At 58.3% G+C, this 13,736-nt stretch overlaps 1 protein-coding gene across 1 annotated transcript in view; it reads left to right on the forward strand.

Moving 5' to 3' along the window:
• Window positions 1-13,736, forward strand: part of MRTFA (myocardin related transcription factor A) — a 177,418-nt gene that overhangs the window by 161,283 nt on the left and 2,399 nt on the right. Inside the window, exons 6-15 of the mRNA XM_090275082.1 lie at window positions 649-724; window positions 1,647-1,808; window positions 5,045-5,220; window positions 5,637-5,768; window positions 8,006-8,259; window positions 8,481-8,652; window positions 9,747-10,763; window positions 11,078-11,155; window positions 11,675-11,836; window positions 12,156-12,216. Coding sequence (XP_090131208.1) covers window positions 649-724; window positions 1,647-1,808; window positions 5,045-5,220; window positions 5,637-5,768; window positions 8,006-8,259; window positions 8,481-8,652; window positions 9,747-10,763; window positions 11,078-11,155; window positions 11,675-11,836; window positions 12,156-12,216 — 2,290 coding nt within the window. The remainder of the gene's footprint in view (window positions 1-648; window positions 725-1,646; window positions 1,809-5,044; window positions 5,221-5,636; window positions 5,769-8,005; window positions 8,260-8,480; window positions 8,653-9,746; window positions 10,764-11,077; window positions 11,156-11,674; window positions 11,837-12,155; window positions 12,217-13,736) is intronic.

The following is a 13,736-nucleotide window of genomic DNA, read 5'->3' on the forward strand; positions in this document are numbered from 1 at the left end:
TTATATACATTATAACTTGAGCGCCGGGCAAGTGGGGTGGCGTCTGGGACTATTGAGGAAATGGTTTAGTTTGCCTGGAGTCTCAGAAATGAGGAAATGAGAACATTGGACTTGAAGGAACTGGAGCTATGACACCATGTATCAAAATTAGTGTTCTGCTTGGTAGTCATTCAAATGAATGGAAAATGCTTATGAGATTATACAAATTTTTTGAAACAAGATATAAAAAAATTATATTCAATATGATTACAACTCTGCAAAATTAAATTGTCCTCTATGAAAGAATGATATAAGCAAATATCCCAAAATATTAACAGAGGATGATTAAAACATTTTATTGTTGTTTTACTTTGTAATTTTCCATTTTCTTTGATGAACATATATTACTTTTAAAAGTAATATATATTTAAAAAATATATATCAGCAGTTCAACCTTGGGATGACAAATGGTCTTGACAGATGGATGGTGCCCTTGGCAGGTGCAGCTGGAAGTGGATGGGGCCTCCCTGGGTCTCAGAACCCTGCTGTCCCCAAGCTGAGGTCACGGGGGCTGCAGAGGTGACCAACAGCCACAGCTGCTTTTTGGTCCTGTCCATTCCATAAACTTGGGACCTAGACTTGGGAGCTGCTTGCTGTGTTTTTTTATAGACGGAGGACTATCTGAAACGGAAGATTCGTTCCCGGCCAGAGAGATCGGAGCTGGTCAGGATGCACATTTTGGAAGGTGTGTTATTAATGGAAATGCTTCTAAACCCTTGTTCTCGCTGTGTGCTCACCACCTCACCACCCACATATCTTCTCTCCTTTGTTATCACTCCCACTCCTGCAGGCAGCGGGTAAGCCAGAGCCTCAGCCTGGAACAAGAGCAGTGCTGTGGTTGCCGTCCCTGGGCTTCGGGACTTCCCAAAGCATCACAGTCACGTTCCGCTGGGTCGGCTTTCCCTCTTCTCCTGTGGCCACGTTGTGGCCCTGGATCTCATCATCATCTCTTGACATAAAATTCTTTCCTCTAAAACATGTTTTTAAAATGCGTTTGCTTTCTCTTTTTCACTCATTGATTGATTCATTCATTCATTCATTCACTCAGCATTTACTTGAGGATCTGTTATGTACAAGTAAGATCATCCTCGAGGTGCTCCTAGGCACATCCTCGAGGTGGCTCCAGCACACGCTTCTTTCCACATTGTAGCGAAGGGAAGATTTCAGCTGCTGAAAGCGGTGTGACTCTATCCATTTTTTGTTTAGTTTTGAACCGTAGTTGGGGTTGGAAGAGAACTTTCCTAGTCTGAACCCCACGTTTTGCAGACAAAGACACTGGGGCCAGAGCAAGGAGGTGAATTGCCTCCGTGACACAGTGAGCTTGAGGGAGACTAGAGACCACTCCATCGTCGGGCACCCTTTCAGCTTTGTGGCCCCCCCTCAGAGGGTCCTCTCACCCAGCCTGGGCCTAGTGAGCACTGTTGTGTGTGGCCACACACTGCCCACAGTGGGGGCCCCTTCTTCTGTCCTTGTGAAACTTTTAGCTGGGCCACCCTTTTCTGCCTGGGATGCACTTGGCACTTGGAAGGAGAGGTGCTCTGGAGCTCCCAGGGCAAAACCAGATCCATTCCTTCATCCTCCTGTACTCCATTCTCTCCCACGGGCAGAGACCTCGGCTGAGCCTTCCCTTCAGGCCAAGCAGTTGAAGCTAAAGAGAGCCAGACTGGCTGACGACCTGAACGAGAAGATCGCACAGAGGCCTGGCCCCATGGAGCTGGTGGAGAAGAACATCCTGCCTGTGGAGTCCAGCTTGAAAGAAGCCATCATCGGTGAGGAGGCCCCCGACATCCTCTGTGGGCCTGCAGGCTGGCTGCAGTGGAGGCACTCTGGGCTTCCCGCCCTTTGGCTTCCTGCTTTGACGTGGGGAGCTGAGGTACAGAGTGTGGGGGCCTGATGAACAGGCTGTCTTGGCTTGGGACAGTGCCATGCTGAACCCCTCAGTAAGTAACAGAGGGGCCTCAGTCTGCCTTCGTCTCTTGGCTTGTCTTCCTCTCACAGGGCAGGTGGATGCCAGTGTCTGTGTTTTTGAACACGGGAGATGCCTGAAATCAGGAATCTGTACCTCACTGTTTGTTTCTGTTAATGAAATCTCTTTTTGGAGCCTGGCACTTTCCACATATGTTTCACTTTTGAAATATTGATTGACCCAAGCAGTGTGCTGCAGTCCCACAAGGCAGACCAAGTGCCTCATCCTTAAGAGCTCACATCTAAAAGCAGACACAGGCAGCTAAGAGGCAGAGGCAAGAGCCCTGCTGGAGGGGCACACAGAGAGGGCCCCCCAACCCAGCCCTGACATTGGGGTGCAGTGTCGAGGAGGAGACAGCCAAGGCTGGGCTGCAGGGTGAGTGGAAAGGAGAGTGTGTGCGTGGGAGAGGGAGAGAATAAGATGCGGGGCTAGGAGGAGGGGCATCAGGACAGGAGGCGGGAGGTAGGGAGGGTCTGGGGCCGGCAGGGCTTCATGTGCCGCGGTCAAGTGGTCAGACGTGATTCCCTCAGATGTTGGTAATTATTGGTACAGGCATGTCTCCTTTGCAACAGTGGACCCCAAACCTGAACACAGACAAGGCCCTGTGGTTCTGCCCTCAGGAGGTGGCTCTGCCTTTGGGGGAAGGAGACTCAACTGCACCCACCATGATGAGTTAGACGTTGGGCATGGCACAAGAGGGGAACCACAGGGGCGGAACCCAAAGCATGGCGAGCTGTGCCCTGAGCCCTGGGGCAGGGGGGACTGTGCACTGCAGGCAGTGGTGTGACGGGGCCCCGGACAGCCCTTGTAATTCACTGCTGGGCCCTGGCGTCCATGCCACCTCCTCACGGTGCTTTCCCACCCAGATCCTCGCCGCACTGGGTTACAGGCCAGGGCTTGGGCCAGGGTCAGCTCTGGAGTCTCCAGCTAGGCCAAACCTGATCAGTGTCGGCGGGACGCTGGCAATGTGCCGGGCCCCGCGTGAAGTCCTGCAGTTACAAAGATGAATAAACTGTGATGCTTCCCTCAAGGAATTCAGTCTGGTGGGTGAAGACTGAGGTATAAACAAGTGATTTCTGAGTCTGGCCCCTGAGCAGATGCCAGTATTGTAGAGCAGAAAGGCCATGGCCCTCTGACGTAGCTGAGTCACCTGGATTGCAGGACAAGAGGCCCGGCCCAGTCCTTGGCACCTGGGGAGACCCAAGACAGCCTGCTGCTGTTAGCAGTGGCGTTCGTTACAGACCAGCTGGCACGGCTGTGGCGGACAACACAGAATAGTGGGTTGCGTGTCGGTGCAGGGGCAGTGCTGCCGCGCCGGGCTTCTCCCAGGGTCGGGGGGGACGGTGGCAGTGGGAACTGAGACTGTTCTGACGCTGAGAGGAGGGGGCCGTGGCAGGGGCTTTCCTTATCTCCCGGTTGCCTGCACACACACCCTTTTGTCCAGGCCAGTACGGCTGATCTGTGAGATTCATGTCAAGACCCTCTCTTCCAGAGTCTTCCCTGAGCCACTCTTCACTGCCCCTCAGGGTCTGCGTTTCCCTCTAGTGGGGCCTGGACTGTGCGCCAAGGCAGCCAGGCCATAAACTCCCAGGGGGCAGGGACCCCGTCTCTGTCCCCCCACATCCTGCACTCAGCCCGTCCCTGGCCACAGCAGAGAGAAACAGACTGCAGTGGCCCTGGCGTGCACGGGTCCTTGGGCTTCTTCAGTGTGGCCAGCAGCTTCCTTGGGTTGGATGGACCCAGAGGGTGGAGCTGCAGCTCCTCTATCCAGGTCCCATCATGTGGCTGCTGTCCCATAGCAGGTCCGCTGACTGGGAGTAAGAGATCATGGGAGGAAATCTAGATGTGTGATTGGCTGAAGTCCTCGGTGGCCAGCTACCTCCGTTCCCTTTGTGCACTGCATGTGTGCCCCCTGCCAGGACAGATGAGGGGCTGTGGGCCAGCCCAGCCATGGGCATGCCTGCTCCATCAGCATGGTCGGCTGGTGCAGGGACAGACGCATGAGCTTCCTTCCCAGTCCCCAGGGGAGGAGAGAGCCTCAGGTCATGGCCCTGGAGGGCAAGAATCTGCTGGGAGAGTTACTGGCTTATTCTTGTTCCTTTTCTGTGGCCTTCCCGCCGCAGCAGATTTCCCCAGCATGGCCGACAGCTCACCTCTGTGCTGTGGTCACTGCCTTGGTTCCTCCTGGGTGGACAGCAGCCGGTGCAGAACCTCTTCCCCCCACAGCGCTGAGGCGGTGGCTGTGACACGTGCCTTTGAAATATCCTACTTGCCCCTGTTAACATCTTTCCTTTCCTCTGTGTCCTGGGATCTCCACACCAGGACCCGCTCCTCCTGCCTCTCCCTCCCCACTGGCCCCAGGAGCACCTGCACTGTGTCCCTCCCCGCCCAGGGTGGTTACCGCCCGCAGGATGGGTTTTCTTCTGGTGGCCTTGGGTCTCTGGGAGTCACTAAAGAGAGGTCACCATTCTTCCAGTGGTCCTCTTTCACTGGGCAGGCAAGTGCTCCTTTTCCAAAAGGCTCCTCAGGCTGTTCTGGCTGCTGTCCAGGGAGCTGCAGGGAGCTGCACCCCCAAGGCTGTTACCCGTGCACTGACTCCGAGCCCTGGCTGCAGGCCTCACCAGCCTGGGGGAGAGGAGGGTTTTGTGCAGCCACAGGGTGGAAATAAAGCACCTTTAACGGCAGGAGAACTGAGGCAGAGGAGGTTGGAGGGAGGGAAGGGAGAACTTTCGAGTCTGACCTCAGTATAGAGTTAAAAGCAAGAGGTGAAAGGTCAGGCCTTTCCTTGCCCAAGGTGTGCTTTGATGGCCCAGTAGGACTCTTCCCGTCCTTCGTTTCGGGTATATGATCATGAGCTTTCCTAGAGCTCTCTTGGACCCACAAGGCAGGATGGGTGCTGGTCTCCCTTCTCCTGTCTGCTGGGGGCTAAAGGGGCTGAGGGGCGCGCACCTCGCTGGGACAGCCTCTGGTCGGTGAGCAGGGCCCCCCTTGCCCTTCCCTGGGGCCTGAGTGGGGTCTTACTCTGGCTTTGGCTTTCAGTGGGCCAGGTGAATTACCCGAAAGTGGCGGACAGCTCTTCTTTCGACGAGGACAGCAGCGATGCCTTATCCCCTGAGCAGCCTGCCAGCCAGGAGTCCCAGGGCTCAGTGCCATCACCCTTGGAAGCCCGTGTCAGCGAGCCGCCGCCCAGTGCCACCTCTCTGTCCCCCACTCAGGTGAGCTGGCCTGCTCTGCATGCTTCCCCTGCTGCTACGGGCCCCGGACTTGCTGGAGCTGCCCAGTTTGAGGTTCTTCGCTTGGACCAGGCGAGACAGGGAAGTAGGAGGGCTGTTGCCCTGGTAGCTCAAGAGCTGGCTGCTGCAGGGAAGGGAGGCGTCAGCAGCAGGTGCCCATTCCAGCCCCCTGCGCTCCCAGGTGGGGAACACCAGGCCACCTGTGACTCATAAGCCTCCTTTGCCCCCCTCATGTGATCTTGTCACCACCCTCTGTCTCTCCCTTTTCTAGTTCCCTTTGCTGTCTGACAGTGACGGTACCCAAGGAAGTGACTGCCACCCACCTCCAGGCAGGGCAGGGCTGGGCTGCACTGCCGCCTAGAGACAGCCACGCAGCCTCACTCCCGCTTCTCCCTCAGGTCGTGTCCCAGCTCCCGGCGGGCCCAGATTCCGGAGAAACCCTTTTCCTGGCAGAGCAGCCTCCTCTGCCTCCCGGCCTCACCAACGGAACCACGGTCCCCACTGCCAAGCCCGCCCCCACGCTCATTAAGGTACAGTTCTCCAGCGGACTGTCCTCCCTTCCCTGTGCCGCTCTGAGCCCTGCTGTGACTTCATCCTCCATCCCCGTGTGGGGACAGTGCTGGGAGTGGAGGTACATATCTTTGCTCCCTGGTCAGGGCTTAGCAGAAGTCGTTGAGGTAATATGGGGACACAGGCCATCACAGTGACAGCCACCATTCACTAAACACATGTGCCAGGCTCTGGATTAGACTTGCCAGGCTTTTATGTCTGCCCTCCCGTGAGGCCCCAGAGAACCCTGCTCCACTAGTGACCGAACTGGAAAGGGCAGTGATGGGCCCAGGGTCACTTAGCTGGCAGTGACAGGCGCTTGTTTTTATTCTCCTTTGAGCCTGACATGAAATACCTGGAGGGGCAGTTGGGTTTGCCGTCAACCCCGTGAGACACCTGCTGGGGACCTTGTGTGGGGACACTGTGCTGGGCACCAAGTGCCACTGTCTGGTCCTCCCTGCCCACAGAGCCTCTGCCGCCAGCATCTCTGAAACCTTAGCCTGCGCTCCTGCTGGGCGGGTTCCCTTCCTTCCTGCCCCCACTTGCTTCCCTGTCTGGTCCCCCCGACATGCCCTGCCCTGTTGGGAGTCTCTGGCCGACTGGGGTCCTCTGCCCCCGTCACTCACAGCCTGGGAGCTGGCCAGGTTCCTGTTCTCCCCGTAGCTGAGCCCTTGCTGTGCCTCTGGGCGCTATGTGTTTGCCTGTGGGCTCCCTGCTGCCCTCCCGAGTGGGCCTGCCCCACTTGCTGCGGGGCCTCCCTGGGTCCCGGAGGAAGCAGCCGGTGCCTCTGGCCCGGTCGCCGGCACTCCAGAGCGTTCCGCGGCTCTGGGCTGCTCCCTCAGCAGCGGGCACCTCTCTTGCCTCTGTGGTCTATTCCTGACTGGCCACAGATGTCACGTTTTCTGCCCCAACTCTCCTTCAGACCTCCTCCTCGTAGGGCCCTCGCCTTTCTCTAGCCCCTGCGCGTTTGGGAGTGTGTATGCACTTGTCTCCACTTCCTCTTCTCCGGGTAGAGGAAAGCAGCCCCCAGTGAGCCCTCCTCAAGGGCCCGCAGCTCCCACCCTGGCCGCCCCTCTGCCTCAGACCCCCCCTTGGGTCGTGCTTCTCTCCGTTCTTACTTACCCTTGCCTTCCTCTGCGGCTGCTCCTCCCGCTCCTCCCGCTCAGTGGGGCTCTCCCTGGGCCCAGTTCTTTCAGCCCCGCACTCCCTCCGTGGCCTTCCTCTGGCCCCTCCGTGGTCCTGTCTCCCTGCTCCCGGGCGCTCTGCCCGCTCTGCCGTCTTCTCGCTCTTCCCGCGCTCCCGGGCAAGCCAGGGCCCCTTTCTGACTCCCACAGAGGGACCGCCGTTGTCACAGTTGCCAGATCTCAAAGCTGTAAACCTTTGAACTGCTCACATGCCACGTGTTGTCCGCTTTCTCTGGTCTGTCTACCCAAACCTTTGCCTTGGCCCCATTGCCACCTGGTCGAGACCCTGGCTGATCCCACACCAAGTCACCACTCTTCTCTCTGGCATTCTCTGCTCAAGAGCTTCTAGGCTCTCCACAGTCCTTGCCTGGCACACCCCTGCTGACGCTTGCCCATATCCAGCTCTACCCTTCCGGACATCCACAGGCCTCCTGGGCATGACTCTCTCTCCTTCTTGGTCAGCTGGGTCCTCGGTGTGCCCCGTAGGGGTCTTTGAGGCTCACTTGGTGAAGGAACAGAGCTTTCGGAGTCTGGGTTTGGGTCCCACATCCTTCACACGGCGCGACCACGATCACTGCGCGGCCTCTGAGCCTGTTGTTGCGTCATTTTCGAGTGCACTTGTCAGGCCCTGCCCGGGCTGGATTTTGGCAGGTCTGTGTGACACGGTCTTCGGGAAGTGCCTGGTGTGGACTGCACAGGTCCCAAGGCCAGCTGTTTTTAACCTTCTTGTCATGTTCACTCTCTGCTCAGCATGACAGCGACATCTGCTTCTGGTTGATTTTCTCTTAGCCTAGTAGGTTCCCTCTCAGTCAGCCTCTGCCCCCTCCTTGGGACACTTCTGAGCACTGATGAGACCTCTGCTTCTGGAGGGGTGCAGTCCAGAAGAGGGAGAAAGGGACTGGGCAGCGTGGGTGACAGTGCCGCCTCAGAAGCCACTCCACTGCGATAGGACGGCCACCAGCCTCCCACTTGGGGGCCTCCCTCTGAGGCCCAGGACTGTCCCCTGATGGCCCCTCTGTCTCCTGTACCCTCAGCAAAGCCAACCCCGGTCTGCCAGTGAGAAGCTGCAGCGCAGCAAGAAAGCCAAGGAACTGAAGCCAAAGGTGAAGAAACTCAAGTATCACCAGTACATCCCCCCGGACCAAAAGCAGGACAAGGGGGCGCCGCCCATGGACTCCTCCTACGCCAAGATCCTGCAGCAGCAGCAGCTGTTCCTACAGCTGCAGATCCTCAACCAGCAGCAGCAGCAGCACTACAACTACCAGACCATCCTGCCGGCCCCGCCAAAGTAGGAGCCCACCCGTCCCCACCATGGGTGCCCCAGGACTGGCAGGTGCCAGGTTTGGGGTGGGTGAACCCCAGCCTTCAAGGATCCTTTGGTCTGGATCCTGCCAGAATAGTTTCCAGGCAGGGCTTGTGGGCAGACCCCTTGTCCCATGCCTTCTTCACCCAGCCCTGGGGGAGAGGGAGAAGGCTTGGTGGGTGCTTATTCCTGCCTTTTCTTCTCAGGCCAGCAAGCGAGGCTCTGGGAAGTGGTGGGACCCCCCCGATGCGCAGCCTCTCCACTACCAGTACTGGCTCCAGCTCGGGTGCCCCTGGGCCCAGTGGGCTGGTACGTCAGAACAGCACCTCGCTAACTGGCAAGCCAGGGGCCCTGCCCGCCAACTTGGATGACATGAAGGTAGGTGGTTGCCCGAAAGTTAAGGAAAGCAGCCGGCTTAGGACCCATGGTCGTAGAAGCAGAGCAGACGTCCAGATTCTGGTCTCCAACAGAGGCACCTGGAACCTGTTTCAAGGCCTGCATGGCCCTGGTCATTGGTGACATCAGCCTTGTCATCGTCATCATTACCATTAATGACAGCCAGCATCTGTCCAGGGCCTTGGGGCTTCTCTTCCTTGGCCTCTACAGTGCAGTGCAGGAAACGGGGAGTGTTCCCTCCACTTAAGGATGAGCTAGCAGAGGCATCTCAGGATGGAGGTGTGGCCGGGGGAAGAGCCAGGATTCAGACTTGGGGCTGTGCACTTCAGCACCCCACCTTTTCCACTCTGCCAGATAACAACAGCCCTCCCCCGACACCCCCATCGGCTGGGCAGTGCTGGATCTGTCTGGGAAGGGAGTGGCCCATGCTCGTATCTGGGGGCCCTGGCAGGGTGGGTCATGCTGGGGCCTGGGCTGTTTCCTCTACCCGAGTCAGAAGATGTAATGGGTCAAATTCTCCCTTGAGAGTTTGTCCTCTGAACAAACTCTCCTGGCCCCTCCTGAGTCATGGCCTGATTGCAGCAAGACACAAGTGCCTCATTGGGATGTTTGGGCATAGCCCTCAGAGTCCATCAGACCTGGATATAGCTCCTAACTTTGCCTCTTGTTAGCTCTGTGATCTTGAAGAAGTTATTTTTCTTCCGTAAGCTCAGTTTTCATATCTGTAAAATCCAATCAGTTCATTAAGCTTTTATTGAGCACCAGGCATCATACTAGGGCAGGGGGACAGCTAAGGGCATGTCCTGCCCTGACATGGGGGTAGGGAGCATTTTGACCAGGCTGCTGGGGTGGCGAGGACAGGGAAGGGGAGGAGGCTGGGCCTGGGGGGCATGCGTCTTGTCCTTCGAGGCTGTGGGAAGGGCGAGGGGTGATGAATATGAAGTGGCCAGTGAGGGATGAATAGACGAGGCCTGACAGACACAAAAGCTTGTCCTTCTCGTCCTTCCCTGACTGCCCTCTTGCCTGGACCCAGTTCCCTTCATCCCCTGCTGCCCTGACTCTCTACCCCCTTGCAGGTGGCGGAGTTGAAGCAGGAGCTGAAGTTGCGGTCACTGCCTGTCTCAGGCACCAAGACAGACCTGATTGAGCGCCTGCGCGCCTACCAAGAACAAGTCAGCCCAGCCCCAGGAGCCCCCAAGGTCCCCGCTCCCACCGCCATCCTGCCTAAGGCTGGCGAGGTGGTAGTAGCCTTCCCGGCAGCCCGTCTAAGCACGGGGCCTGCCCTGGTGGCAGCAGGCCTGGCCCCAGCCGAGGTGGTAGTGGCCACAGTAACCAGCAACGGAGTGGTGAAATTTGGCAGCACGGGCTCCACACCCCCCGTGTCTCCCACCCCCTCAGAGCGGTCACTGCTCAGCACAGGCGACGAGAACTCCACACCTGGGGACACCTTTGGCGAGATGGTGACATCACCACTGACCCAGCTCACCCTGCAGGCTTCACCACTGCAGATCCTTGTCAAGGAGGAGGGTCCCCGGGCTGGGTCCTGCTGCGTGAGCCCTGGGGTGCGGGCAGAGCTGGAGGGGCGCGACAAGGACCAGATGCTGCAGGAAAAGGACAAGCAGATCGAGGAGCTGACCCGCATGCTCCGGCAGAAGCAGCAGCTGGTGGAGTGGCTCAGGCTGCAGCTGGAGCAGGAGAAGCGGGCCCAGCAGCCTGCGCCCGCCCCTACCCCAGCGCCCACCCCTCTTGGCATCCCAGTGAAGCAAGAGAATAGCTTCTCCAGCTGCCAACTGAGCCAGCCGCCCCTGGGCCCTGCTCAGCCCTTCAGCCCCAGCCTGGCAGCCCCCACTGCCCACCACATAGACACTTGTGCCCTGGTGCCCCCTGCGGTGGTGGTGAAGCAGGAAGCCGTGCTGCCAGAGCCGGAGCCGGCCCCCACACCCCAGCTGCTTCTGGGCCCACAGGGTCCCAGCCTCATCAAGGGGGTCACACCTCCCACCGTCATCACTGACTCCACAGGGACCCACCTTGTCCTCACCGTGACCAATAAGAATGCAGACAGCCCTGGCCTGGCCAACGGGAGCCCCCAGCAGGTACCTGCGTGTGGGGGTGGGGGTGGGGTAGAGGACATAGGAGTGTGTGACGGTGCTTCTGAGGACAGCCCTGTGTTACCAGGGGCCCCCGTGGCTGGGCAGGTTAGTCTGGCTTCCTTTAAACTTCCCCTTGAACCCTCCAAAATGAGGGCGAACCCTCCAAAATGAGGGCTCACCATCCCCGTCACCAGGGAGGGTATTAAGACCCGGGACCATTAAGGTTCCTGTCTGGGACCTCACAGCCATGAGGGTGGAGCCGTCAGTGACTGCATACCTCCTCCGGCCGTTGATGTCAGACCATTTCTGTACCCCAGCAACGGGCTCCGGAGCAGCCCCCACCCAGGCCGGGCCCACTCCTGCCTCTGCTCCGTGAGCGTGGGACAGGGCTCCAGGTGAGGGTCAGGGAGAGGCTGGGGGGCCACTGGGCTGAGCCTGGTGTAAGTTTCAGTCCTCTTCTTCCCCTCAGAGAGGCCAGCCGTCCCAGACCCTCCACCCAGCCTGCCGTAGGCTTTGTGTGGCCTCTCAGCCCTACAGAATTGGAGGGTGGAGGGGACATGACAGGAACCAGGGTGGGAGACAGGGGCCCTGAGCAGCCTCAGGTAGAAAAGGGGGAGGATGGGGAACCAGCCCAGAGCCCCTCCCTCTCTTCCATGTGACTTGCACCAAACCCTAGGCAGCCAGCCACCCCACGCCTGCGCACCCTCTGCTGGGTCAGAGGTCAGGGCCTCCCCCAGCCCGGATACCTTCTTCCCCAGTGGCTTCTGTGAAAACTTCCCGAAAGCCAGTGCCGCTGGCCAGGTTGGCCTGGCCTAGAAGGTGGACGCCTCCCGCCTGTGCGCCTTGAGTGTGCAGGGTCCTGGGGATGCTTCCCTCACTCCAGTCTCTGCTTCTCTCACTGTTCTCGTGTCCAGCCCTTGTCCCAGCCGGGTTCGCCAGCCCCTGGTCCACCTGCCCAGATGGACCTGGAGCACCTGCCACAGCCCCCCTTTGGGACCCCCACCTCCCTGCTGAAGAAGGAGCCGCCTGGCTATGAAGAAGCCGTGAACCAGCAGCCCAGACAGCAGGTGAAGAAGGTAGACTGAGGCCTGGCCAGGGTGGGCGGCTGCCTTGGCTGCGGGGCTGGGCTCCCACAATCCCCCCAAGTCCATCTGGAGGATAGGGGCGGGCAGGAGCCAGTCTTGTAGGGTCACAGAGGCCTTGGGGAGTGGGCCACTCCAGGCAGGTACACCAGGGTTTGGGCCAGTGGAGTATGGGCTCTGGAGCCCGAGCTCAGGCCGGTGGGCTCTTTGGGTCTGGCTGCCAGTTCAGAGGCAGAAGGGAAGAGGCCTGTGCCCTGGTCCTGGCCGGGGGCCTACTGTTGTAGATTTTCATTTTTTTTTTTCTCTCTCACAGGAAAACGGTTCCTCGAGTCAACAGATGGATGACCTGTTTGACATCCTTATTCAGAGTGGAGGTAAGGCCTAGACCCCTGAGCTGCCTCCCCGGGCTCCTCCTTTCTCCGTAGGCTGTTTCCAGCCCTCAGTGGGTCCATCTGTTCTGTTCGGTTATTGAACACTTAATGGGCAGCAGGCCTTGTATTTTGGACACAGCAAGGGCTCAGACACACCCTGCCCAGGGCCTTGGCAAGACCCTGAGGGAGGGAGAGTGTAACCTTAACACTCCGTCCCTTTACCCGCCACTCACTGCCTGGCGGGCGCTGTTCCTGCAGTCTGGGGACACAGCAGTGAGCAGAGTAGTGAATGTCTTTGTGTGAGAGAGAAATGACAGCGTAAGTAAATTATATCATGTTAGAGAGGAGTAAGTGCTGGGAAAAGGAGGGAAGGGTCTCGGGCACAGCGGGTGGTCGGTGAGCAGGTGAGGTTGTCAGAAGTCAGGGCAGAGGCAGAGCACGAGGCCTCATGGTGCGGGGTGGAGGGCCTTTGGCTCTGGGTGATGCCAGGGCACTACATGGGCGAGTGCCTGCTTATGTGGAGTTGAATAGGGGCTGGTAGGTGTGGGAAGCAGCTGGTCTGGAGAGCTCTCTGCAAAGGTGAGCAAAGAAAGGGCAGCATGTTTGCGTGCCAGTGGGACAACCTGGTGGGGCAGGGGGACCCAAGTGCAGCGAGGGCACGGGGCAGCAGAGCAGGGTGTGTGTTCACGTTCTCTTTTAAGTGCTCTAATTATGTCCATAGGGAGATGCTTAAGTGAGGTGGTAAAATACAGTGAGAGCCCAGCTGTAGGACTGTGCGCTTTAAAATGGTGGGTTTTATCTCAAACAAAAAAGCTCAAAAGCTGGTCACTGATTCTGATCTTGGGTCTGCAGTGGAACCTCAGGCTGCTGGGCTGGGGGCGCCTCTGGGGCAGTTAGAGAGGCCTGGGTGTGAACTTCGGGGGTTCCCGGTGTCCAGATAAGAACTGACAGTGCGGGGCATGAGGCTGTCCAGGAACAGAGCTTGGGAGGACGTGGAGAGGAAGCAGGCCTTGAGCTCCAGCGTTGGCGGGATGGCAGGGTAAGGAGGGGAGTGCTGCCTGCACCCAAAGGACCACTGAGAAGTGGCCAGAGAAGAGGGCATTTGAGTTGGGTGGGTAGGGCTGGCAGCCTCCTCATTGGTGGCATTTGGGCAGCTTGACAGGCCAACTCGGAGGAGCTGGTCATCTGGTGAGAGCAGCGTTCCGGCTGGGATGGGAGAAGAGTGGGAGGGAGGGAGGGCCTACAGGGTCAGGGAGCAAGCCTGGGGCTTCATAGCTTTTTTATTGTGGTAAAATATACATAAAGTTTGCCACTGACCATTTTAAATGTATTGTTCAGTGGCATTAAGTACACTCAGTGTTGTGCAGCCCTCACCACTATCCACTTCTAGAAGTTCATCATCATCCTATACTGACATTGGCTTACCCATTCCCACCCCCACCCCCCGCCAGTCCTGGTAACCTGTGTTCTGTTCTTTCCGTCTGCATGATTTTGACTCCCCTAGGGACCTACCTCAGGAGTGG

Source organism: Furipterus horrens, unplaced genomic scaffold (genome assembly GCF_987537825.1).
Source record: "Furipterus horrens unplaced genomic scaffold, mFurHor1.1.pri manual_scaffold_4, whole genome shotgun sequence".
Taxonomy (NCBI): domain Eukaryota; kingdom Metazoa; phylum Chordata; class Mammalia; order Chiroptera; family Furipteridae; genus Furipterus; species Furipterus horrens.